This window comes from Takifugu flavidus, chromosome 4 (genome assembly GCF_003711565.1).
Source record: "Takifugu flavidus isolate HTHZ2018 chromosome 4, ASM371156v2, whole genome shotgun sequence".
Classification (NCBI taxonomy): domain Eukaryota; kingdom Metazoa; phylum Chordata; class Actinopteri; order Tetraodontiformes; family Tetraodontidae; genus Takifugu; species Takifugu flavidus.
In genome coordinates, this window is record NC_079523.1 from 15,525,109 (window position 1) to 15,552,989 (window position 27,881).

Sequence of the window (27,881 nt, forward strand, 5' to 3'; positions counted from 1 at the left end):
CAGGAGCTTGGTCCGGATAGCCAGTTGTAAGTTGGACTCGGAGGGTTGGACTCCACCAGGGCTGCCCTTTGTCACCGGTTCTGTTCATAACTTTTATGGACAGAATTTCTAGGCGCTCGGAGTAGAACCACTGCTTCTCCACATCGAGAGGAGTCAGCTGGGTGTCTCGGGCATCTGGCCTTCTGGACGCCTCTCTTTAGAGGTGTTCCGGACATGTCCCACCGGGAGGAGGCCTCGTGGCTGGCCCAGGACTAGGTGGAGGGATTACGTCTCTCGCCTGGCTTGGGAGCAGCTGGGGGTCCCCCCGGAGGAACTGATAAAAGTGGCCGGGGAGAGGGCTGTCTGGGCAGCAAGCTGCTGCCCCCGTGACCCAGATTCGGATAAGTGGGAGAAAATGAGACGAGACGAGACGAGACGTTCGCGGACCCATGAGACAATAATACACTTGTGAGGGAAAACTATTCCCAGCAGAAGTTTTTTTTTAATGAGACAACAATATCTTCAACAAATTCATAAGCATTAGCGCATTAACACTTTAGCTGTGGCAGAATTGAACAGAGCTCAACCACTAGCTGATCCAGCAGAGGGAGCTAATTATTCACCCGGATGGGCGGTCCAGCAAGGGTGGGAGGGGCTTTTATCCAGGCTGTATTTAATTGTCCTCTGAGTGGGAGGAGCCAGATGGCACGTTGCTCCAGGGTGTTGTGATGACGCATCAATTTAAAAGCTTGCCCATTTGTGGTGTAAATGCTGCAAATATGGAGGGACTGTTGTTCATTTTAATGAGCACATTTAACAAGCAAGTTAGCGCACTATGATAAACACCTAATGATGTTTATGTTTAACAGACATTAATTTTTTTGCGTGATAAAAAAACAACACTTTTCCCTCTGCTGTCAGATTTATCTCAGGAGTTGCTCATCAATCATGTGAAAAATCATAATCAGCACAGCTAATGCTAGCAAATGTATGGCTACTACCACTGTCTGGTGCTCACTAACACTAAATTTGATGTCTATCCTCAAGGCAGTCTGGCCGAGCCAAAATTTGCCTCATACAAATCCAACATATTAGCCACTACAAACTAGCGTCTGTCATGGCAAGAGGAAGCAGCACTCAGAGCATGCTATGTAGATCCAGCAGCACACACACGGTTTCCTCTGTGACTATGATATGATTGTAAACACATTTTTGATCAGATTAGCATTTGAAAAATGTAGCAGCTTCTCACGTAACTCGTAATTATTGGACATTTTTTGTTGTTTGGCAATTTACTTAGCATTTTAATTAGATTATTCTGGCTTCCTTCAGACCTACTGGTTGTAGCAGTTAATTAAAAGGAAAAAACCTTCAACACTCCCATAGCTCAAAGTGATAAGGTCTTCGTTTATTAATGCTAATTTGCCACGCTAATTACACACCCTGCCTGAGTACAATGACAGAATTAGCAAAGCAAATTTCAAGTTCAAACAGGACAGCCCATCCGCGTGCAGAGTGGTTGTGGACCGGGGCTGCACGTGCTCTGCTTTTCAATCCATCACGCCGACAAACCTGTGCAATGGATGGTAGATAAATGTGAGGGAATTTTGAATTTAATTTGTTTGAGTGAGAGAAGTTGAAGTCCTCACAGGAATGCAGGAATCTGGTGGGCTGTGAGATGTTGTTTCAGAGGCTAATCAGCAGGCGCAAAAACAGAATTACAGCCACAATAGCAGCACACAACTCCTGGTTGATGAAGCCTTTCTCCCAATAAATGAACTTTAGCTTTAGCCACATAGCTTAGCTCTCTGTCAGGCTAGCAACACTCACCATGATGGACCACACCTCTCAGACCGTGGATGATTGGGTCAAGGGCAGGATTGTCTTTCCCTCCCACCTGAAGAACACAGAGAACAAAGTCATTGTCATCGTCATTGTCATCGTCGTCATCATCACCATCATCATCATCATCATCATCATCATCATCATCATCATCATCATCATCATCATCATCATCATCATCATCATCATCATCATCATCATCATCATCATCATCATCATGTCAACAGAAGGTCGTTCAGTTTTGGAAGGTTGACCTTCACCTCGTCATCATGCAGACGTTAATCACGGCAAGAGTGGCCGGTCTGTAACTGGGTCACTCATGGTTTTGTGTTTGCGTTGGAAGACTGCTGTTGAGACGGTGTGGTCAAGCGTTTCTAACGGCGACACCCTCGCCAGCGCCACCTGCTAGCCACTCAAATGAAGTCCAAGTCAGTTAATTCCAAAGACAGTGTAAAAATTTTAATGTGAAAACAGAAAGAGAGGGAGTGCGGACGTGAGTGGCTGCAGAGAATTAAGAGCGAGAGACTAATTGACAGAGAGAGGCAGCATGAGAAGCAGGACAGAAGGAGTGAAGGTTTTATTATTAATGTTTGTCCGTGAAAGCCTGCGGGTGTCTCCCCAGAGACCCTCAGCCACCATCATCCCACGCTCCATCTTCATCTCTCGCTCCCTTGCTTCACTCCTTGCCACGGCTCCTTCCACTCTTTCTCTCAGGGAGAAGCTAGCACACTGATTGAAATATAATAAGGAAGAAAGCAGCTAGCACACTGCTTGTCCTCGTGGTGTCTTTCCCATCCTCACCTCAACAGGTGAAAGCTGACAAACTCTTCTGCTGATTTGGTTAGGCCTCATAGCTAACCTCAGGGTTAGCTCTCGTAGCTAACCTCATGGTTAGCTCTCATAGCTAACCTCAGGTTTAGCACTCATCGGTAACCTCCTGGAAGCTGAAGAAACAAAGTTTGAATGATTCCATAGAAGAGGGTGAGGGAGTTTTATACAAGGAGGGTCTGAAGCTATGCCTGAAGGTGAGATATCCTTTCCCTGGTCCCTGTTCTTTCAGGCTGAGAGCTACATGTGCAGTCAGCATTGACATAGCTCAGCTGCTACTAACCTGCTGCTTTGTGTTGTGATAAGCAGCAAATCAAAACCAAACTAAAATAACAGGTTTATCATTTTTCAACTCCAGTCCTGGTTTTGCTTTTGCTGCCACTGATGGAACATTTCTCTTCTCCTCCCACAGAACCAAAACAGATTTAGTGCTGATGTCAGGATGTTTTGGTGGCATCTGAGTGATGGCGTGTGATCCACAGGCCAGCAGTCATTCCCAGTGCGGCCCGGAAAATGCACCTTAATTGACGGAAAACTCACAAAATCCTCAAGAAGGACGGAAAATCACGTTCAAATGATTTGGGTTTGATACTTAGCAATTGAGGCTAACATGTTTTCATGATCTGTACCTTCTCCTGGCTTATGCAGGCTGGTTCCAGAGAGGGAAGTATCTCACTTCTCACTTCTGCTGTGCAGCTGTGCTCTGGACTAATAACTTGTGAACCACGAGGAATGGCTTTGATCTATTATTGATTTAAGATCAAAGAGAGTCCCACTGTTCAATTGACATGAACAGGACACATCCATCAAAACCATTGCAGAACAAAAAGGGTTCCGATTTGTCCCAGAAACTTTCTTCCATACACATGGGCCCCGTGGTGGAGTTAGTTCCCACCCCAGGCCCCTCGCCCTCAAATGGGTGTTGGCTAAAGGCCTCAATGTTTGTCCGTAGCCTCCATAGCACCGTGAGCGTGCTTGTTATGTTAGCAGCATCACTGTGGTGGCCGCATATGTTCTCTCCTGGAGCCCGTTTTTAACCTTCAAGGATCTGCCCACAGTACAGATCTGGGCCCCACAGCCTTTGAGCAGGGCTGCAGGACAGCTGGGGGCACGCCTCAAACTCTGGTTTGTGCGGAGGATAAAAGAGATAAGTGCAACTGTGCGACCACCATGGTCTGGAGTTCCCAGTTATTGAGTTAGAAATCGATGGCAGGTTGAGCAGAAGCGCACACCTGATCATAAATGTGAGGAGAGTGGAGACAGTGCACGTGCCGGTGCAAGTGTCGGGCAGGTCAACCTCTCGTCAGCTGTTGGACGTACATCTTTAAGATGTTTCGTCTGCGAACACTTCCTTCATCGCTGGTTTTGTGGGCTCATTAGCCAAGCTGTTAATGCACTAGAAGCGCGGTTGTTGCTGGCACGAGGCCGTTAATGCACATTAACGATCGTGGACAAACCGCTACGACGTGTGAACCCACCGCCAAACCACACAAATGTGACAACAGAGCAGCTAAGCGACTTGCCTCCGCAGGTCACCAGCTCAGGACCCTACTAACTACCTGACCAAACTGTCCCAGTTCTCAGTATTTATGTTACCATCATCCTACACACATTGCCATAGAAACAGCTGATAGATGGAGGTGTACTGTTCAAGCTCCTACCAGACTAAACTCTGCCAGCAGAAGTGGAGGAGAAAAAGTCACACATCAGTCAGTGCTCCAGCTCTTCTCACTCCTGCTCATAGAGCTCCAACAATCTAGAGTTCCCACCTGGAAAAACACCGCAATGGCCGCGATGATCCTCTTCTCCCGCAGGGCCGCGCTCAGGCTATCAAAGTCATCCGAGTTGTACGTGTAGATCTGCATCTGTTGGAGAAGCAGAGCTTTGTTAGGCCAATGTTCTGTTGCAGGCTCCAGGTCCAAGTTAGCATCAGTGCTAGCTATTTTAGCCGAGGATCAGGATCTAAATCAGGATTATTGATTTTCACGTAAAGCAAAAACGGGATGATGAGCGTAAAAACACAACACCCCCTTGTGTCCACATTTGACATTTCATCCTTAGCCTTCTTTAGCTGGGCTTTAGCTTTTTTTTTTTTTTAGCTGTGATTTAGCCTTATTTAGCTGTGCTTTAGCCTATCTTAGATGTGATTTAGCCTTATTTGGCTGTGATTTAGCCTTTTTTAAAGCTGTGATTGTCTTTGTTAGCTTTGCTTTAGCCTTCATTAGCTTTGTTTCAGCCTTCACACAGCAAAACACAGCGCCACTCAAGAACACGCACGCACGCACACACACACACACACACACACACACACACACACAACACACACACACACACACACACACGTGTGTGTGTGAGAGAGAGAGACATGACTAATACTACAGTAGCAGCAGCATCTTGTGTGTGTCGCTAATCCTTGAATAAAGCTCAGTGAGGGCTGTAGAAGCTGTTAGATGAATTTAGAGCAGAATTCAGAGCCTCAACACAGCTTCCACTAATGATGGCAGAAAAATAAGACGATGAGATGACATGCTTTGCTCAGATATAAATGTAGCATCCACACAAGAGGCGGCACCGCTTGTTTAAATCAGACAGCACTTCCTGCAGCACGATAACGAATGCTTCCATTTTATCCTGTGGCCTATCGGGACTTTTTACACCATACTGGGACTTTTTGCAGTGTACTGGGGCTTCTCATGAACCATCATACCCAGTCCTGCTCCATTTCTCTCTCCAATCTCTGACAGGAACTCTGATTGCTGAACTGGCTGAGCTAGATCACTAGTGTGCACTAGTATGTGACACGCACCTGTCCCTCCTGAGATGTTCACTCCTAAGGAGGTTTTGTTAATTGATTTTGCCAGAAAAATCTTAAAGAAAAAGATATCTTGTGGATGTTGAATGTTAACATCAACGTGAGTCGACACCAAGTAGATTTACTTGATCTGATTCAAATGTTAGTGAACCTAGTAGAGGACCTGGACAGGGCAGATGTTGATGCTAATTTTACAGTGAAGAGCAGCAGTAGCTTTTCTGCTAATACAGGGGGCTTCTGATTCACTCGTTCATTCACTGATTTACTTCATTCATCTAGTATTTGACTATGTCACCTAAGTGCTGGTTCTGACCCCCACCTGATTTACCTGCCAACAGTTAAACAAGGGACTCCCCTTGTTTGCTGGCAGTTCTCAGCTCTTTCCACTTAAAGCACTGTGTGAGAAACTATTTACTTCATAATAATACTTTATATTTCATATTTAGTTTTAGTCCTCCATTGCTAAGTTATCACCATTAAACCCAGGACATTATAAACTAATTATATCAGAGTTTGAGGTGTCGTTCTACTCAAAGCAAAGTGATCATAGCGTTTACAATCAAAACAATAAATAAGAATACACACTTCCAAGTTAGATTTATTGAAATAAAAATAATCAGTGTGCTGATATGCGCACAAGGAAATGTGGGTCCTGTAGTAGTTCATTACATAAATGCACGTGGACGCCATAGCTCCACTAGATTAAGCCCAGTTGTGATTCTACTAACGACTCACATGGACTCACATAGACTCTAGTGCACATGTGCTACATTTCTCTTATATTTCACTGTCCTAGAAGCAGAAGCAAAGGCAGTAAGCAGTTGTGACTTAGTACAGCCAAGTGTTATTGGAAGGACAGTACGTGATGCTAATGTAACTATAAGAACTCAATAATTCATGTTCATGGATTGGGCAAAACCCCAAAGCAACCGTCTGTATCCACCGCGAGCCCGTCGGAAAACATGTTTGCACCATGCTGTGGCTGCTAGCTCACTGGCTAACTTCTTATTGGACCGCTATGGTGTGGCGTAAAGGTCAACTGGTGTGGCCCAACTACAAAGTATAACTGTGCAAATTGCCACCTAGCGGGTGAGAGGTTTATCTTTGTGAACGGATTATCGGTGGCAACCTGACCACTCAGCAGTGGGCAGTCAGCTGCCGTGGCAACCTGCCGTAGCTTTAAATGTCTCTCCAGGAATAGCGGTGCTGCTTGGACAGTGATCATCAGACGTGGAGGTGGTGTCACATTAATATGAGGGAAGATTACCTGCGAGACGGACCATTTGGAAAAAGAGAGGCGATGAATCAGGGAGGTGGTGGAGACACCTTCATATATCATTATTATAGATGTTGGGAGTTCCTTCAGAGGGAGCAAAGCTGCAGTTGATCTAATGCTGACAAACTCACTGGACACATTAGCTGAATCCTTCACATATTAGCTCCCCTGGATGACCATCAAACAGTGCCGCTGTAAGGCTTGCTTTCACACACGGACAGTAGCAGCCTACCTCTAATGATCCCTCCAGCAGGATTACATTTCTGCCTCGTGACACCTCCTGACAACAGAGCTTGCATGATTCTTGTCTATCAGCTTCGAATGAGAAGGAGCCGCTAAATGCTTGGGGTGTCTGGGTGAACTCTTGCTAAACTTGTGCTCTAATAGTCGAGATTGAGGGTCCTAAAGTGAACAGGACGAGCCCCGAGGGAAAGGCGCCAACGCCTCGTTATGTCTGATTACATTGTTGAGCGTCTCCCGTGCACCAGTTTGGCAGTTCTGTGGTTTGGTCTTCTGTGAGTGAAAGTTTAGCCAGAGGCCCTGAGCCATCCCTCTTTACAACCGTCCCATCTGCAGACACATCATCTTGAACCAAATGATGGAATAACATCAATGTACCAATTCCAGCCTTTAGCCCTTGTCTCAGTCTTTTCTGTACTACTACCTACTGCCTCATAGTGAAAACATCTAGGAGAAAGCTTTCATAGGTGACAATCTGGAACCTCATCACAGCTACAACTTACAATAGCCATCATCTATGCAGGCTTGCCCCCCCAGTGAAAGTTCTAAACGCAGCATGTGTCTGTCCTGTCACTGATAAAGAAATCCACCAGATTAGGGAGCCTGGTCATTCAATGGTCCTTCTCGTCTCATGGAGAACATGCCATGTTTGTCAAAACAGTTGCACAATATTAGGTGGGCTAAATGAGGGTTTTAGTTTCCTGGGCTGGAGCTTTGTAAAGGTCCCCCCAGCAGGTGTCAGGTGTGTTTTAAAGTCGGAGGATCATTTGACTCCTCTTGACAGAGTTAAACGATGGTAAAATGGTGTGAAGGGGTCAGTACAACAGTCTAACATCTATACGCACCCACAGACACTCAGTTACTGAGCAGACTCACTTTGATGGATGCTGTTGCTATTTTCTAAACATTAGCAATTTCCCAATGCTAACATTTAAAGAAATTCAACCCAAACAGCATCATCATCAGTCAAACGTCTGAGGAGGAACATCGGCCACAGGAAATGTCACGCAAAACACATGTCCTGTCTCACGGGACAGCTTTGTAGCCTCGGGATGAAAATGTAAAAGGGGGACCGAAGCTGTCATGACCTTGCTGACAGCCCCTGGAAAAGAAGACAACCAGCAAATACCCCTGAGGTTGAGATTACAGGTGGGGTGTGTGTGTGGGTGTGTGTGTGTGAGAGAGTGAGTGGGGGGGGCTACAATGTGGGTTATAAGATATGCTTAGAGCACCTCGTCCAATCTGTCTTAAGAAGCAAATTGAAATGAATTACATGAAAAATGGGCCTGAGAGTCAGCTGTGGCTTTTTCAATTTCACCCTGGTTACGCTTTCATAAAGGCATGGGGGTGGAGGGGGTGGTGGGGGCAATGGAAATATTGCTTTTTCAACTAAAAAGAAACAAAGATGGTGAGGGCTGCCCTTATCAGCAATCCACATTATTAAAAATGGTGTGGAGCAGAATGGCCACCATGGCCTCAGGGCAGCGCTACACATTTACAGGATGACTCTGCTCTTCTGGCTGCTGCGACAACATAACCAGAAATACACCATCAGAGGGGCACCCATCCTCTGGGGAAGGGGGGGTGGGTATTGTGCCTTATATTCAGTAGAGGAAGAGGCATTTTTTACCTGTGAAGGTTGAATGGAATGTCAGTGATGTAGAGAACAAAAGAAAAGTGACACATAGGTGTAGCGGCTACACCTGCAGAGATACCCTGCAGCAGCTGCAGGTAATGGCAACAAACCCACCCTGCTTTCTAATTCTACATGCTCATGTCACAGATCATGCCACGGGGTGATTAGCCAGGGGCCACAGATCTACTGAGCCCCTTCAGAGGCAGTGGCTTCTGGCTCCCATTGCTAAAAAAGACCGTCCATGGATAAAGAGAAGGATTAACCTTCCCTGTCCTGTCACCGTCATTGGTTCCTGGAGTTAGCATGGTGGAGTCCACCAGCTGGCTTGAGGACCTTTAGTCTAGACCAGGGGTGCTTACACTTTTTCAGCATGCGAGCTACTTATCAAATTACCAAGTCAAAATGAGCAACATATCATACATTTTTTAGAAATATATTGAGGATTCTAACAATTTATGTTGATATACGTTGCATAACCACATATGTTGCACAACACAACATAATTAACTATGTCCATTTTTTGCCATTGTGATAAATGACCGCTGTCCCAAAAACTGGGACTAGTTCCTTCCCCTTTCTCAGCTCGCATGAACAGTCCAAAAATTCCGCTCCACATTTCCCTTCTTTGGTATTACGATGGAGGACTTTGAAAAGTGTGTCATCATGAATAAAAGTCCTCCTCCCATTCTGTATGAAATTTATTCTTCTTCTTATTTTTTTTTCTTAATTTGTCCAGATCCCGCACTCATTTTTATATCCTTTAAGTTTAAAAGAAAAAAAACAAACTGACTAGCTTGTTAGCAATGCTGCACTTAGAGCCGTTGTTTGCACATGCAGTGACTTAAGTGTCATAAAAATTCAGTTATCTGACTGGCTGCCCTGTATATCAATCAAGTGACGGGATGGATGATAGGCTGACGTCTATTTTTTTATTGCCATGAGATCTACCAATAGTACCTTGGCGATCGATGTATTGAGCACCCTGGTCTAGACCATAGCATGCTCCTGATGATCCATCCATCTGTCTGTTTGTCCGTCCAAGTGTAAAGGTGCTGTTTCTGGTGCTGCTGAAAAGGTCACTGAGCAGATTCAGAGGTGGACCTGTGTCCCTCTGTTGTTGGCAGGAACCAACTGATCCCAGTTTACAAGAAAACAGCAGCCGTGCTGGCAGAGCAACAGGGCAGGCAGCCACTCTTATCATCATTCATCTGCTGATTTAGGGGCCAGGATGAGCTTTCCATCTCCCATGCTGCAAAGGTTGATGGGAAATAAAATCCATTCATCAATGACACAGCTTTATCTGTGAGACCTGCACAAGAGCAATGAGAAGATACACACACACATGCACACACCCACACATGCACACAAGATGTATGACTACAAGATGACACTGAGGAACATCTACAGGGTCCTGTTGAGCCAGTCTGATCCATTGGGTTTTATTGTTCACTTCAAAACCAGTGCTACAGTCATCATCCAGCATATCTGGAAGCAGGACTTTGGATAGGATGATCTAATCGAACCCTGTCCCCTGAAGGAGCAGTGGACAGCCTGGGTGAGTGAGCTCTCTGAGCTTGACCACCTCGGACTCCCTTGGGCCCACACCCCCTTGTGTGCCAACAAACCTACTGAATCAAGGGAGCGCCATGTCATCTGTGACTCTTCGGATAGAGCATAAGGCTCTGTCGCCTACCTATGCACCCCGAGTAGCAATAGACATGTGTACGCTTCCTTTGTGATGGTCAGATCAAGGGTGGCACCCAAGAAACATCAGAACATATTTAGTCTGGAACTCAATGCTGCTCAGCTTGCTCTCAGAAGATGGTCCTCTGGTTAGACTTCACAACGGTACTCCAATGGATAAGATAACGGGGATTACGATCTGTGAAGACAGCCCTCCAGGAACAAACAGTACTGGAACCAGTGCTGAGCACCATCCTGACTAAATGCTACACCATTTGGATATGTATCTATCTATAATTATGATTTGGATGATTGAGAATCTACACAGACAATTGGATATGTCCTAGCAGACACTGCTGATCCTGACGCGGTCATGCCACACATGCTGTTCATGGAACAATATGACTCTTCATTGCCACAGGCCATATACAATCCCAACAGTGTTTTAGAGACCAACTAGCCAACAAACTTTGGTCAACCTTCATCCGACGATGCTTGCCAAGTCTACATGGCTTATTCAACTGGTGAGCCAGAGCGAACCAGCTTGCTCTGGATCAGGTAGTTCTGATAGTTGACCCACAGGTCCACGAGCACTCTTGGCAGTGGGCAGGATAATTAACACCCACTCAGGAGTGGCCGGGTGGGTTCAAACAGCCACTGTAGGGGTTAAGGACAAGTCCTATGTTCGGCCTGCTGCTCAGCTCATCCAGTTGCCCAAAAAGTGGATTTGCCTGGGGCTGAATGCTGGGCCTCTCGGACTCTCTCTCAACCTGCCAGGATGCGGCCCCCAGGATGCAGGAAAGGTGTAAGATGGGATCCAGATCTGCCTCCACAGGATCGGAGGGGAAATGGTGGGACAGGGTGTCCGGCTTTAGGTTGCGTGAGCCAGGGCGGTACGTAAGCATACACTCCTCCCGGTGTCGATGTTGATGAGCTTAATCTTTTGGCTTCACCGGGCAGTCCACAAGGAAGTGGCCCACGTGGTCGCAGTAAAGGCACAACCTCGCGGACAGCTGGCGCTTCCATTGAGAATGGGTTAGACGGGTCCGGTACAACTGCATCGGTTCGTCGTGAGGGCCTCTGGGGGTGGATCCGGAACTGGGGTTGACGGTTCCATGGGAGCTCCTCTCAGCCTGGACAAACTCCCCGAACTCCTCACTGGACGTTCGCTCATCTTCTGCTGATGTCTCTCCCGTAGCTGGTTGTCCAACCGCGTCGCCAGACTGATGAGCGTCTCCAAATTCCCCGATTCCTCCCTCGTGGCTAACTCATCCTTGTGGTCCTCGGAGAGTCCCTGTGTGAACACCCCTGAAGTGTCGCTTCATTCCACCCACTCCTGGTTGCGAGGATGCGGAAACGAATTGAATAATCCGCGACCGAGCTGGAGTCCTGATACATGGACAGGACCTGAGAGGCCGCCTCGCTGCTCTGGACCGGATGGTCGAATACCCGCTTCAGTTCGTCTGTGAAAGCCGAATAGCTGGAGGAAGTGGTTGTCCGGTTCCTCAGAACTGCCGAGTCAGAGTTACCGTGATGAGTACAAAAACACTCCGACGCTGGCAGACGGGCGCTCTGTCCTTAAACGGACAGTTGATGGAAAATTGTCGGCAGGTGCATCCGCCTGGAGCGCCAGCTGTGGAGCTCCTTCACACTCCCTGCAGGAAGAAACGAGCAACAAGTGACCCGGAACCTTGGAACCCAACAAAGCTTCCTCCCCAATCTCAACTTGGTATAAAACCCAGCCAGATCCATCTGCACCTTTCTCCAGAGGCACCCTGATTCTCCAACCGGAATCATAGTCCATAATCTACTACCTCATCCAGCAGTCACTCAAGTCTTACTGTCGAATATCGGTCATTCGATGCATCTGTTAGCCTGGCTCTAATAGCCTGGCCCCAGCTGGAGACCCAGTGTTCATCTGGGTCATTGGTCATAAAGAGCCTGCAGCAAATCATGACATCACTTTAACAACATTGAAAACTTTCATTTCGTTTCGTTTTCTCCCGATTATCCGGGTCGTTTGTTGTTTGTTGTTGTTTGTGTCCGACAATAAAGTGGTGTTCAGCCAAACTCGTGTGTCGCATTTGGGTTCTCATCTGGTCCCTGATAGTACGATCTGGCCAGTAATGAACCCAGCGCATAACCCGTCCCCACTGGACCGACTGGAATGGATTGAGGAAATCATTCAGCTGCACGAGGAGGCGGTGGCGGCTGTCACCGTGGAGACAAGACGCGCTGCGAAGGCGAACAAGCGGGCGCTCGCGGAGCTTTCCTATCTGCTCAGCCAACTGTCAGCACGCTTGGAACTGGTGGCGCCTCCCGCTTCTTCCGTACCTGTGCCAGCTCCTGTAATTCTGCAGCAGGACCCCGAACCTCGGGTTGGCTTGCCGTCAAGTTGGCCCTGGAGGAATGGCGGCACTGGCTGGAGGGTGCTACGCTGCCTTTCATCATGTGGACAGACCACCGCAACTTTGAATACATTCGAACAGCCAAGAGGCTGAACTCCCGGCAGGCTCGGTGGTCACTGTTTTTCACCCGGTTTGACTTTACCCTTTCCTACCGCCCAGGGTCACGCAACGGCAAGGCAGACGCCCTCTCCCGACAGTTTGCGGGGAAGGAGGACAAAGGCCCAGGGAGGACCCCGGAGAACATTCTTCCCTCCTCGTGCATCGTGGCAGCAGTAACCTGGGGGATCGAGGAGAGAGTCCGGAGGGCAGCTGCCAATCAACCTGGGCCTAGCACCTGCCCCAACAACCGGCTCTTCGTGCCTACCTCCCTCAGGGCTGAGGTCCTGGAGTGGGCCCACGCGTCTCAACTGGCCTGCCATCCTGGAGCACGTCGGACGACGGGCCTGCTGAAGCAGAGGTTTTCGTGGCCTTCCCTGGGGGAGGATGTCCAGGAGTTCGTCAACACCTGCCCCGTCTGCAATCAGCAGAAACAACCACACCGAGCACCTGCCGGGCTACTGCAACCTCTGCCGGTTCCTCGTCGACCCTGGACCCACATCGCCCTGGACTTCGTCACCGGGCTGCCCCAGTCTGCGGGCAACACTGTCATTCTGACCATCACCAACAGATTCAGTAAGATGGTGCACTTCGTGCCCGTGCCCAAGCTGCCGTCGGCAAAGGAGACAGCCCAACTTGTGATCCAGCACGTCTTTCAGCTTCACGGATTACCGGAGAGTGTGGTGTCAGACAGGGGGCCCTCAGTTTGCCTCTGTCTTTTGGAAGGAGTTCTGCGGGCATCTGGGAGCCACCACCTGTCTGTCCTTAGGATTCCACCCGCAGACCAACGGTCAGACGGAGAGGATTAACCAGGACCTAGAGATGGCCCTCCGGTGCATGGCGACATGGGACCCGGCCACATGGTCGACCTTTCTGGGCTGGGTCAAGTATGCCCACAACTCCCTGATCAGTTTGGTGACGGGAATGTCACCATTCCAGTGTGTTTTTGGAAATCAACCCCCTTTGTTGCCGGCACAAGCAGCAGCTTATGCCAGCCGCTACAGGCGGACGTGGGCCCAGGCTCGGGCCAATCTTCTGAAGGCAGGCGCCCGGTACGAGGCGGCGGCCAACCGGCACTGGACCCCGGCCCCCAGATACAGAGTGGGACAACGCGTGTGGCTATCTATGCGGGACCTGCCTCTTCGGGGTGAATCCAGGAAAATGGCCCCGCGGTTCGTGGGACCATTCCCCATCGTCAGAGTCATCAGCCCGGCGGCAGTCAGACTCCGGCTTCCCCGGTCAATGCGCGTGCACCCCACCTTCCACGTTTCCTCGATTAAGCCTGCCCACGAGAGCCCCTTGGTCCCAGATCGCCCGGCCCCACCTCCCCCGCTGCTAGTGGATGGGGGCCCGGCATACACCGTCAGTCGGCTCCTGCGCTCCAGACCCCGCAGCAGGGGTCTCCAATACCTGGTCAACTGGAAGGTTATGGACCTGAGGAGAGGTCCTGGGTACCGGCACGTCACATCCTGGACAAGGAGCTAATGTGACTTCCACGCCAGACACCCGGATCAGCCTTCACGACCCAGGAGAGTGGGTCATGCCAGACTTCAGAGGGACCAGACATGGAGGCGGAGGATGAGGACCGTGGGTTGGAGTCGTCAGGGTCGCAGGAATTCTGACCCCCCCCACCCTTCCCAGGAGGGTGACCCTGGACTTTCTTTGGGGACGTCGGGAGACGCCCCTGGGTGGGGGGTGTGGGTGGGGGAGGGGGGGGGGGGTGTCTGTCACAGCTGCAGGCAATCATGCCCGTGAGCCGCTTCGCCCTGCACACCTGTTGTACATCAGGACTCTATGGGTGGCTCATCTCAAACCCCGGAGGTACACCTGCTCTCTGCCAGATCGTTATTCGTTCCCGATGACTTTCCAGCGTTTTCCTGTTTGCCTGCCTGCCTGGTTCCGACCTTGCCTGTTCCTGACCATTCTGTTTAGCCTGCTCCCCTGTAAACTCTGTCTGCCTTCTGCCCGATCTCGACCTTGCCTGTCCTCGGTTATTCTGTTCTGTTCTGCTCGCTCCCCGGAGAATCCTGTCTGTTGTCTGTGTTCGACAATAAAGCGGTGTTCAGCCAAACTCGTGTGTCACATTTGGGTTCTTATCTGGTCCCTGACAGGCTGAAGATGTGAAAAAATTACAGAACCCCCTGCATGACACCACTATATTACAGTATTATGGTTTGCTAGTTTAATTACAAAGTCATGTAGTGACTAAGTTTAGTTCCAGGAACTCCTTCCTTATCTATCTCCTTGTTCTTTTTTGGTTGCTTGAAAAAACCCCAAGGCTCCCTGAAGCTTTCCCAACAGCTGGTGCAGGTTTAGCTGCACAAATGCCGCTGTGAGCTGCTGCTCACGTCTTAGTGAAAGCTGTACTACAATGACGGTTGCCATCCTTACTAGAGAAAAGTATACAAAAACATTTAAATAACATCTGTGGCTAAAGACATCTGAATATGCTGTGTGAGCAAGAAAAGAAAGTGTCAGCAGAGCGAGGTTTAGTGAGCTTGTCTACACACAAAGCATCATGGGAGTGCAAATACATGAACTCAACTGAACTGTTTGCATTTCACACAGTGAATCACATCCAAATCGGATGTTTGGCCTTCGGCTCAGGTTCACCTGAAAGCTGACAGCTCTCATCAGACTGTCTGAAAGAAAACTCAAAGTGAAGATTCAGGAGTGAAAGGAGAAGACAATATCAAGATGTACCGTCAGCAGGCTGACCGTCCAAATGTCAAACCATACATATTCATCTGTTTGTCTGAGTGCCTTAAGGAGGCGGAGCCCCAACACAGATGCTGACATTTCAGCCAGTGACAGCCGGCAGCTGCACAGGAACAACATTGAAACCAGAAAAACAGGCGCTCGCATCCACAATTTTACAAATTTTAATCCATTTTACTTTTTAAAATCAAATGACTCAGCCAACAAATCAAAGGTCAAAGGTACCACTGGTAACACTCGGTAGCACTTGGCTAATGAGTCATCCTGCCTCTCCTGCCTGCTGAGTATGGCCCCGCTAGCCTGGATGTAGCGGTGCAGTGATGGCTAAAGCTAAAGCAAACGTGTGATGAGTCGGTCGAGGTAAAACAGCCAGCGTGTTTCACTATCAGACATTGGTGACATCTTCGTCACCAATGAGGCCAACAGCCAAAGAAACTAGCTTTATGAATGAGTGGAGATCAGACTTTAGCCTACAGTTAGTTCCTGGGATGCAGAAGTTAAGGGTTTACCTCCACAGGGAACCGCCGGCCGTTGATGCTGTGCTCAGAACCTTCGGAGCCATTGCTTGGGCCCCAGTGGAACTCAACCTTTTCTGCCTTGAACCTGCCTGGCAGCCCCGCGCCGCGAATGAAGTAATCGTCCTTTAACATGATGGCCACTAGAAGAGAAAAACAGAGGAAATGCTAAGAACATCAGTCCACCTCTCAGAAATACATCTGGATTCTGAGAAACCTGGTTTACAGAACAACACAAGTCGACCATGAAGACCATCTGGATGGTTCAGTTCTAGCATCAGCAGCCGATCTGTTGGGGTGTATGTGTCAGTCTGTGTGTGTCTGTGTATGTGTATGTGTGTGTGTGTGTGTGTGTGTGTGTGTGTGCGTGTGTGTGTGTTTGCGTGCGTGTGCTTGTGTGCTAGGAGCCAACACAGGCGCTAATCCACTTTCAGCTCCTCGGCTTCAGTCCGTCGTCAAACACTTGGGAGGACTGCCGAAATGACTGCTGCCAGGTGACCTTCTCTTGAAGGTCAGCTTGTCGACAACAACAACCTACAGTCTTGAAAAAAGGGCACCTTGCAGTGCCGTACGTTCCTGCGGGCCTTTCTTCAGTCTGTGGTCTTAATGAGTCGCTGAAACCCGGGAACAAGGATGGCCAGTTTAAGAAGGCTGCTGTGAAACTCAGTGGGGTTCTTTGTTTCCTCCTTTAACACTCTCTCTTTGTTTTTCACAGCCACACAACAACATGCCTTTTTGTCGCTGGAGAACTGAGAAACACGTCTGGTGCTCTGTCCAAAAATGTGCTGGGTATTACAGAAACCTCTGAGGCTGTGGTAGCTTCCGTTTGATGGACCAGCAGCCAATCACAGCTGAGCTGCTGGCTGAAGTTCCATCCTGGTTGTCTCAGACGTAAAAAGAGAGAATATCATATCTTGTTCCATTTTTGATGATGTCTGACCTGTGGCTGCCAGACACTTTCAACCAGTCTAACTGCATAAGATGAGGCAGAGTGGAGAGGTCCTTGCTTTTTGCTACATTATTTAAAGATATTATGAGCACAAAAATCAGAATTTTATTTGATTAACCATTGTTCCAGCATCTCTGCCTCAAAGGTCAAATCCTGAAGGAACAAAAGTATTTGGGTTTTATCAACCAAAGCTGTGGTTGAGCAGCCCAGACCTCCAGTTATCAGCACTCTGTTTCCAAAGGTCAACTGATGAGCCTTCACACACCAGATGTCCCTCAGACCATCAGCAACCACCACAGCCTCAGTGGCTTTAATAACTGCTTCTCTTTCACTCCTGCAGAGGTGACCTTTCACTTCTGAGTGAAGTTGCTCCAGCTGAAGATACTTTAACTACATTATTGAATGAAGGCTCACAGCTGCAAAAATGATACTTCACACTCACAGAAAAAAACAAACAGACCCAGTTTTTCCACCAGCACATCTCCTTTTTAATGCTCTCTTTGGAAACTACAAAAAAATCAGCACAGACAGGAAATTGTCCTTGTCTTGGTACAGTTAGGATATCTAAAATGCACCAAACTTTAAGTAATGCTGAACTGTTGCCTTCATTCTGCTTCAGCAATGATTCGAGAATGTGCAGTGTTGCTATGGTGACCCCCAGTAGGGGGAACCCAAATTAATTATGTGACTGGGTGCGTGTATGTCTGTGTGTGCATGTGCGTGTGTGTTGCTGAGATCAACCAGGCATGACTGTGTTTAATGAAAGTGTTTAATGAAACTCTTGTGCACGTTTGTCAACTGTGGTGGACACACAGCTGCAACACTTTCCCTGCTGCTGTCGCCACCTGTGGCCCCTCCACTCTGTCCCTCTGTTGGGGCCACAAAAACTTCAGTCTCAATGACAACCTGGAATTATGAAGAGTCCCTGTGGCTGACAGGAAGGCTCCTCAAGAGCCACAGAAGCCTGACCCAGAGGGCCTAGCTCTGATAGTCAGCCACGGTCCTTTATGGCGTGTTTCTTAACATTAATGGGACGTAACCCAGCAAATGTTTCGTAAAACAGCAAATGTTTGACGTACACAGATAAATCCAACCTAGTCTAATCTAATCCAGCCTGGAAGCTCATACTTATAACCAATACAATAATCTACAAATGTTGTAAACGATGGTCAGGAGCCAACCAGACCTTCAGCCCAGCACATCCTGTAAATACACCAGAAACTTTTGATAAATCATGTGATCCTGTTTTGGTTGATGTTCTGAGAGGATTCAAGGCCATTGTTGCCCAAGACTGGAGGTCAGAGGGTGCCCTGATCGTCCACAGAGGAAAAGACCAGACTGAGATCTCAATCGTGTTTCTGCTCGTTCTAAACTATTATGAGATCTGCTTGAAACCAAACTGAGTCTTTTCTCTTGAGGAACAAAGTGAACAAAGTCTGAGTTCAATCTCCTTCTGAGGTCTCATGGAGCTCTACTCTGTTTGCCCTCTCTGTATGAGCTCTATCTGCTTTGCTCCAGCCTCCATCGGTGTCTCAGATGAAGGGGGTCTCCACAAACACATTATCCAAGTGGCTGTGTAGTACTGAGATATTCACACCTGACATCATGTAATGAGACCCCCTCAATATCCAGGGGGGAATGAGAAACTATAAAAATAGACAATGTTCATGGTGAATGCGGTAAGTGTGAGCCACGTTAGATAAACAGCTTGACGGCCTCCCATCGATTGGATTCCATGGACCATTTAGCTGACAACTCCTAACTACAGCTTATCGTGAAGTCCTCCAACAGTCAGTTTCTGTATTGTCACACCATCATGGTCCCCACCACAGGACTACTGACTATAGCAGCTGTTCAACGAGTGTTTATCTTCAAAGCCTTCTTAGTGTAGAACCATCCCATAACTCCCAGCTCTCCCAGCTGTCATTAACAGACATATAGCTGGTGAGATGTCACACATTGTATATAAATCTGCAGCTGTTCTGAGATCATTGTGGAGTCCAGAAATGGACCTTTGCTACCAGATCCAATTCTTTTCTAGTTTGTGAAGGAACAGCTTCTGCTCCTTTAACTCTCAGTACAGTACAGAGCCAAAAATTCATGTGTCGCTCCCTGGAGGTGACTTTTGGCTTTCGCTGTCAGATACCAGACAAGAAGTCAAACCAGTAGCCTGACTTTAGCATTTCTGTAGGTCCCCATTTAATACAGGTCTGTCTGTTCCTGCATTCCAGGTTCCTGATCTTTAAGAGATCTGCATGTTACTCCATTATTGCTTTATTGCTCATTTCCTTCTTCAGTGGAGGCACAAATGGGCTGTTAAAACCCTGAATGAAGACTTACTACGCATGCCCCTGAAGCCTCAGGTGTGATACTGTCTCACCTGCTGAATATGGGCAAGAACACTACATTAAGACACAAATGCGAGGTTGAAACCAGAATCCTGAGTTTTGGCAGTCATTCTCTTCTGGCTCCTGGAGAGCCCTATGTGTTTTCTCTCTCAGATTTTAACTCCTAGATGATTGAACTATTTTGGTTGGGGATTCAGAACAACATTGGCAGAAGAACGGATCCTGGACGTGTGTCACAATACTTCCTGCTACAATGATGGTAATCTGGCAGTTGAGACATGGTGCCCCACAAGGTTCTGTCCTCAAACTGCTGCATTTTCTTACTATAGTTTATATGTATTAAGTAGGTCTTGTGATTTTTACATTTTTTTGCAGATGCCACCTTTCTGTCTCTTTCCAGTTGAAAACCTAGGACTGGTAGGACGGTCTGGTGGGAAGGTGAAAAGCCACCAAGTGATCCCACCCCAACATACTATGGATCAAAACCATGTGTATATGTGAGAGTGAATGAAGTCTCATGTATTTTCTTGGCTCTCCGTAGATGTACAGAAACAAGCAGGGATATTTGTGTAGTTCTCACCTGTTTTTCCCGTGTTCTTCATAGATGTCTTGTTGGAGGACTCGTTATCAAAGCCCTCCAGAGTTAATTCTTGATATTCTGTGGACACTTTGGTATCCTGGTCCAAGATATTGACTGGAGACTGGTTCTTCTCTCTGCATTCTGGGTAAGCCAAAGCCCAGCCCTCATCTGGTCCATAAATACCTGAGGAAGACCAATAAAACAAAGGCTCAGAATCAGAGCTAAATGACATTTTGAACTCTCATGACATCTGAGCTCCAGTCACATGTTCACACAGCACTGAGCAAAATGTGGTCGCTACAGAAGAAAAGAGCCAGAATAGTTTCATTCATGTGGAGAGGAGAGAAAGTCATTATTCTGCCTTTGTGATATTTTCCTTTGAAAGTGAATTCTGTAGCTGGTTTTGGACTGATGGCCACCTTCCTGACTCCCCCTCAGGCACCGTTCTGCAGCCAGAACCAGTGTAACTGCATAATAAAATGACAGTGAATGTCCACAAAGCAGACAGCCTGAGGCCAGAGGACGACAGCGGGCAGGACCACTGTGAAGGAAATGTCACCGCTGTGTTTATTCACAGAACACGCTGCTACTGGGAACACTGGGAAGAGAATTTTGCCTGAGGCACCCCAGGCTCACCCAAGACAACACTAATCTTTGGAAGATGGCACCTTCACTTCATAGTCACAGTACATCCAGGTTAAAGTTCACCTGGATGTACTGTATAGTTCTTACACACCTCCAGGTTGAGGACAGGTTGATCAGATGATGTCAGCATGTTGAAATTAAACAAGCTTTGTTGCTATGAATCATTTTACATCACTTCAGACACTTGAATAACCTGTCAATTGGTTGTTTTTGTCTTTGAATGATGCAACTCAACTGTGCTGTCAAAAAATGTGTCAGCTGGAAAACAGAGCTAGCGTGAGTCCTAATCAGCAGTAATTGCTCTCTCATTCAGCTTTTACCTCCTGTCAGTTTTTCACTTCAAGGATGTTTTCCACTCAGGAACAGCCGTGAACAACCTTGTAATGGTCCCATTAACAGAAACCAATAGATCTCTCCGATGGGAGGAGACAAGGACCTCACTCTTCACCCAAGGCCAAACATCGATGGAGTAGCTAGCTACAAAACAGATATCTCTTTTATGAACCTGAATTTTAGACAACGTGAACCAGTCAGAGAAGAAGAAGCTTCTGGCCTGGACTTGATGCTGCTGAGTTTTTGGTGTGGCATTAGCATCTTCTGCCTGGTGTTTAACCTGGCTACTTAGGTTAGCTTCTGTGTCCTGGAGCTGCTTTTTACACATTAGAGAAGGCATCACTGCAGGCCTCCACCCTCTGCTGAACAGGGTGTTATCTCAGTAATAAAGTATTGGTGAAGGAAAGGAAATCGAGGTTCCAGGAACTGTAGTCTGTGGCTGATTCTGTGTGTCTTGAGGTGTCTAAAAGGCCTCTTTTTGTTCTGCAGGCTGTTCACTGTAATAACTGGAGCCAGTCTATTTTAGAGAACCAGTCATGCAAGTGTAAATGTTTTAACCTCGATGCTTCACTCCATTATCCCCCAATCTACCCATGAATCTGTATAAAGGAGGGGTCAGCCCTCAATTTATCAGTACAGCTGAGTGTCCTGTGGTCTAGCTGAGACGTTCTTGCAGCAGAGCTGATTTTCTAGAGTTGCTGCAAATGAAAACAGACCTTTTTGAGATGCATCATCTCTGATCTGTGCTCTGGTTCACCCTTTCCTGTCAGTGGGCAGAGAGGAATGAAAGGACAGGATGAAATGGAATGAACATGGCATGGTGGCAAAGAGATGACAGAAAACAGATGAGAGTATGACATAGTAAGAGGAACATCAATAAGATTTGATTTAACCACACCCAACCATAACTCCACTCCTTTCAACTGCCACTTCCTGCTTGTCATACTAATGAGACAAATTTCTATGTGACTCTTTCATCTCTTGGTGGGGGTGGGTCATGGAAAGAAGTAAATAGCTGTTGAGTCATTAGCTTTAGCCCTTTTAGAGCTAAATTTGAAGCTAGCAGCTGCCACCATAGCTTAAATAGCATTGTTGATTGGTATGTGAATTTGCATCAGCATTGAGGTATTCTAAATTTCTCTCAGCTGAAATCATCTCTGAGCTAAAGCCATTCTTGGCATTATGGGATAGAAATTAGTCTCTTTGCATCTGGATTTCAGATCAGTTGGACTCCAAAATGATTCCAGTAGCTGTGCTGAAACTCCTCTGATGCAAAATAGTGAATGTCAAGAAGAAGTGATCTGAACTGTGTCTGATGCTGTTCGGCCTACTTGTGCCCCCCCCCCCCTCTAGACCCCTCCCTTAATTGAAAGCAATACTGGGCTGCTGGGCTCCAAAATGAATTTGTCTATGATTACTCGTGCCCCGGCGCGCTGTGAGTGCCAGGTAATGTCTGTTTCATTTAATTAAGCAGCATCCTTTTCTCCTTCCACCTCCCTTCAGTGCACGTCCTTGGCCAGGGGATATTGATCGAGATGGTCCGGTTTTCATATGAGGGGTAGAGTCACCTATAGATCCAGACAGCCACAGCCTGGTGGGCAGATGTGGCTGAAGCGCTTAGTCACTGCCTTTACACAGCTAATTTCCTTTGAAAGCAGCAGCCCGGGGTGGTCAAAAGGTGGGGGCAGGTTACTGTCCAGGGTAGCGCTCACCTCAGTCAGGCCCCTGACTAGTGTGTGCTAAATCTACTTCCTGTGCACATCCTGATGGGCTGCTGGAAATTAGAAATGGAGACTATTAAAGAAGTAGCCAGTGCTGGTAAGATGGTGCACCGTGAGCACTAGCTCTGGAGCTATCATAATTCACAGCCATAAACCAAAGGGGAAAAAGGCCAGACGTTCAGACCTGGAGTGAACACCAAGTTCCAGTGAGTTCTGGTGCACACCCCTCTTCTTTGTTTAATCTTCTCTGAAGTGGAGGCAGACCATCTCCATTTTGATCTCCGCATTGATTTCTGCCATTTCCAAACTCTAATCCTGATGAATTTGGAGCAGGAAGAGAGGAGAGGCACGGCTCTCCATCACTCTTTCCCTCTCATTATTTCCACGCTTGAAGAGACCCTTTCTGATGTGAGCAGTTAATTGTGGGAGATGGACATATGGTGAGACCTTGTCTCATTTTCCTGGACGGAGGAGTGTCTGTAAAGGATGGCTCCCTGTTCTCTCCCTCGCATCCATCGTCTCATTAAGCTCACCTAGCTCTCTGTTATTTGTGCTTTTTTACTGGTAGATTCTGACAACAACTTCCTAACAAACAGGAATTGTGCTCTTTCTTTAAAGGCAGACTGTCCATAATTTCACCAGTGTTGTCCCACGGTACCGTCTCAGCTTTGTTTATGCAGGAAATTAGAATCTTGGTGAGCTTTTAATTGCGAAGCGAGTGAGATCATGGGAGAAGCATCTGCTTCAAAAGTTGCTCTTAACTGACTGAAAAGGTCAGAATCGGCATCCAGGTGTTCTGTTCAGAGGGGGTCATTGACGCAGATGCTGAGTGAGCTCCTTCTCTCCATAGTGCTGCTGACAAGCTGTGATGGAAGTGGCTCCAAAGCAGCTGGTACTCTCAGTCAAAGGGACAAAATTTATCTGCAAGAACAGCTAGTCATTAGCTCTAGCTAGCAGCTTTATTGACTGCTTCCTTCAAGAGGAACCCTGTCACTTAACATTTCCACTCATTTCTGGGTGTGTAACTGTTTTCGTCATGTGAGTCCTCCATGGTTCTATAAGACAGCATCTATAGGGACCCAGTTCAGGCTTCTTAGCCATTTTCATTAAACAAATCCACTGTTATATTTTTTCTAGTGGGACAGTCCACATACCAAACAACCCCAGGTTAATGGGAGGAGGGGATAGTGTTGTTACCCCCCCAGTAAATTAACCCTGAAGATCCATGAAAGTATGCTCCCTGTAGAGGCTCTGGTTCCTCACCATTGCCAACAGCTCCTCACACTTGGGGACCCAGTTATGTTCCCCATAAGCACCATCGGGAGAAGAGGCTCAGATTTCCACCATCTAGCCTTTAGCTCAGCTCCTGCTCTGCAGCCTTGAACGGCTTCCACAAATATCGGGTGTTGTACTCCGTGACCAGTTCTTCTCTGAGTCAGAACATCATCCTACATGTACACAACTTTAACCAAAGATGTGCACATGTTTCAGGTTTTATGTTTCATTTAGACCTATAAAGCTCAGAGTCGGTGCTAAATGTAGCGGCTAAGTGTAGCACTGACATAATGTGAAGGAAAGGATGGTAACGTAAGAATGTTACATTCTTCCTCATCCAAGGCAGTTTTCCTTAAATCTAATCTAAGTCTAATCTGCTTCTGCTTCCGGGAGTTTATTGTTTCTGATGGCTGTCTCAGTGGCTGTGATGAGTTCGACAGTCGGTACCTCTTCAGGGGTGACTGAAAAATTCAGACCTTTGACAAGCACTTTGTCTTCGGTTTGTGTAAGCTCCCTTTTTTTTTTTTACCCATTTCTCCCTCCCACTTCTCTCCTTAACCAGGTAGTCAGGACAAGTGCATCCCTACCACCAGTGCAATAGACACCATCCGCAAGCACCTTCTATTGGACAAGAATCTTCCAGAAAGAACAGCCTTAACACCAGCCCAAATCTTCACCATGCTGGACCTGTGTTTGAACACCACCTATTTCCAGTACAGAGAAGGATTCTACTGGCAGAAACATGGCTGTGCCATGGGCTCACCAGTATCCCCCATAGTTGCCAATCTATACATGGAGAAGGTGGAATCCCAGGCCCTGACATCCTTCACAGGAACTGCACCATGCCACTGGTTCAGATATGTGAAACGACACCTGGGTCAAAATGCTAACACAAGAATTGGAAGCGTTCTTGAATCACCTCAACAAAACAGACGAGCATGTAAAATTCACCTGGGAGGATGTAAAAGGAAACAGTCTGGCCTTTCTGGACTGTGCAGTCAAGATCAATGAGGACAGAAACCTCACCATCGAAGTCTACAGAAAACCTACACATACTGACCAGTACCTCCAGTTTGACTCTCACCACCCACTGGAACACAAGTTGGGAGTGATCAAAACCCTCCAACACCGGGCCAAAGAAATACCCACCATATCCCAAGGCAGGAAGAAGGAACAGGACCACATTAAGACAGCTCTCAATACATGTGGTTACCCAGACTGGTCTTTCATCAAGACCTCAAGAAAATGAGACCCCAGCAAAGAAGAGGAGAGAAACAAACGCCACAGCGTTTCGATCCCCTATCTGTCCGGGGTCTCTGAGAAGTTTAGGAGGATCCTCCAGAAACACGACATACGGGTTCAGTTTTAACCAAGCAATACTCTCAGACAGAGACTGGTACACCCAAAGGACAAGACATCAAGACACAAACAATGTAATGTTGTTTATGCTGTACAGTGCCAGGAGGAATGCAAGGAACTGTACCAAACAACCTCTCCACAGAAGAATGACACAACACAGACGTGCCACCTCTTCAGGTCAGGACTCACCAGTCCACTTACACCTAAAGGAGGGCGGGCACTCCTTGGAGGACAGCCAAGTACGAATAATGGCCAGAGAAGACTGCTGGTTTGAGAGGGGTGTCAAGGAAGCCATCCATGTCAAATTGGAAAAACCATCCTTAAACAGAGGTGGTGGGCTGAGGCATTTCCTATCACCCACGTACAATGCAGTCCTCCACTCCTTCCAACAACAAACCAAACATTCACACCATTTCAGGAGACCTGGTGACTCATCACCATGTGATCGAGCAGACAAAGGGGAGACACCTCAACCGAAACTAGGTGAATGACCCTACCAACGACCCTGCCAAAGACTCTCAAGTGATCACTCAGATCATTAACATGCCAATGGTCCACAGTGGCTATATTTTCAAGCTCAGTCCCCAGCGAGTTCAGAACTGAAGAAACTTTCTGGATAGAAGGCGAAACATCTTCACAGGGAAGAAACACAGTCCAGTTGACAGAGAAAACTACCTTGGATAACAATGACCTGGATGATTGAGAATCTACACAGATACATCGGTCCTCCCTTCTGCTTCACTCCACAGTCTATGTAATTCCATTTGTCAAATATTTTGGGATTTATTAGCGACAGCATTTAGTTGCGAGTATCCTCCCAGTGTCAATAGCCACAGGATTATCTGTTCACATTGCAGCCTGGCTCCCTGTCACAACTTTCAAAAGCAATCAGATGCAGTCAATCAACAAGAAGAGTTGAAGATGTGCTGACAGAGGAAGAGCGCCGTAGCTGAGGATTTACAGCAGATGCTGGAGGTGTTCATGTAAATTAAGTTGTCTGAACAAGGTTAAGGAAGTCATCCCATTACCTACCATCACAGCAGGACGCAGGTCTGAATGCTTTGTTCCTAATCCATTACGACCCGGCTGGGCCTTAACGTTCATCATACAGGCCTGACAGAGAGGAGCTTTCTTTCTTTTTTTTTCTTTCCTCCTGAGGTGCTCCACACAGGAAAACCCACAAACCAGAGTAGTAAACACAGTCACAAGGCTCATTCCTAATGATCAATCAGTAATCACTTAGTGATTAATATTCATGACATGTGGAATCAGTCTTCTAATAAATATACCCAGTGATCTGCCTGGTGCAGCACATAATTGTTTTAAGTGTCTGCCAGTGTTTCTCTCAAAATGGCTGCCTCATTAGCTTCTCTGAGATGTTGCTTGTCACTCAGCGTAGCCAATTACGGCGCTGCGTCAACAGCACAGCCGGAGAAACGAGCCCGCCGGCCACAATGAGGCGTGATCGGGAACATGCCTGTCAGGCGCCCCTCCCCCACCGGACTGCATTATAACTGATTAAACTGTCTTTGTGGTGAGTTTTTCTTGTGTCTCTGTTATTGTAGATGTTCTGTGGTGATGGGAATGCTGAGCTGGAGATCTTCTAACGCCAAGCCAATTTTCTTGACCTGAGCAGTGGGGTTGCTACCAGACTGGGATAGAGCTATGAAGACACTCAGCTGCATCTCTGTAGAAGTTCCAGAGAATCTTCAGTGACATCCGAGAGTTCCTGAGCCTTGATCTTGGAGGTGATGCCCTTCCATGTGTGGCAGGTGTGATGATGCTAGACCGATGTGTCTGTGTGGAAGAGCAGCTGCAGAAGGGAGGTGTCCGTCTGAGGGGGGAACAGCGCTTCACAGGGTCACTGCAACAGGATTATGGTCTATAAGGCAAGTCACTGTGCTCCTCCTTGCGAGGGGAACCACAGTGGAGGACTGGAAGGAGACTGGCACTGAGGCCTGGCCTGATGTCTGACAGCCAGGTTTCAATGAAGAAAAGAGCACAGCAATGTCTGTTTCACCTTGGGACACAGCACAATTATATATTATCATTATATTACTATTATATAAGGATAACATGTGAAAATAGACCATAACACAGTCTGTACTTCTGCTAAAATCCCATCATAGTAAATGAACATTATAAATCACTGGGAGTGATGGAGATGTGTTCAAGAGAAGTAATTAACTCACTGGGACTGAATTGATGGGGAAAATGCTGCAAAACCTAGTAATGGATGCATGATGTCATGAATGTAACAAATAAAAAGACCACACAAATGGTATTGTGTGTACTCTCTCCTGTCACCTTGAAAAAAATACAAGGTCGTGTGCAAAGAGAGACAGTGCAGGAGCTGAGAAGACACTCAATGGAAGATAAAACTCAATAGGTGTGTTTGTATGTGACTGTGTGCATGTAACTGTGTGTGTGTGTGTGTGTGTGTGTGTGTGTGTGTGTGTGTGTGAGCGAGAGATATAAAGAGAGAGAGTGCGATCATTTAAATACAATCAAGTTGACGTCCCTCTTTAGCTATCTGATGCACACTCATTCATGTTTACATCACTACGGAGGACTATGAGCCTGCGTTGAATAATAGAGGATGATGCTAAAAGCTATTTTGTGCTGTACCACAGTAACA

The 27,881-nt window shown here is 47.3% G+C and overlaps 1 protein-coding gene across 3 annotated transcripts in view; it reads right to left on the reverse strand.

Moving 5' to 3' along the window:
* Nucleotides 1-27,881, reverse strand: part of LOC130524339 (receptor-type tyrosine-protein phosphatase gamma-like) — a 129,866-nt gene that overhangs the window by 34,313 nt on the left and 67,672 nt on the right. For 2 of the 3 annotated variants that reach the window (XM_057030369.1, XM_057030367.1), the window contains 4 exons: nucleotides 19,911-20,093; nucleotides 16,028-16,176; nucleotides 4,419-4,514; nucleotides 1,810-1,876 (listed from right to left, as the gene is read on the reverse strand). In XM_057030369.1, the coding sequence (XP_056886349.1) occupies nucleotides 1,810-1,876; nucleotides 4,419-4,514; nucleotides 16,028-16,176; nucleotides 19,911-20,093 (495 nt within the window). Of the gene's footprint in view, nucleotides 1-1,809; nucleotides 1,877-4,418; nucleotides 4,515-16,027; nucleotides 16,177-19,910; nucleotides 20,119-27,881 lie in introns of all 3 variants that reach the window. The other variant, XM_057030368.1, reaches the window with a different exon arrangement.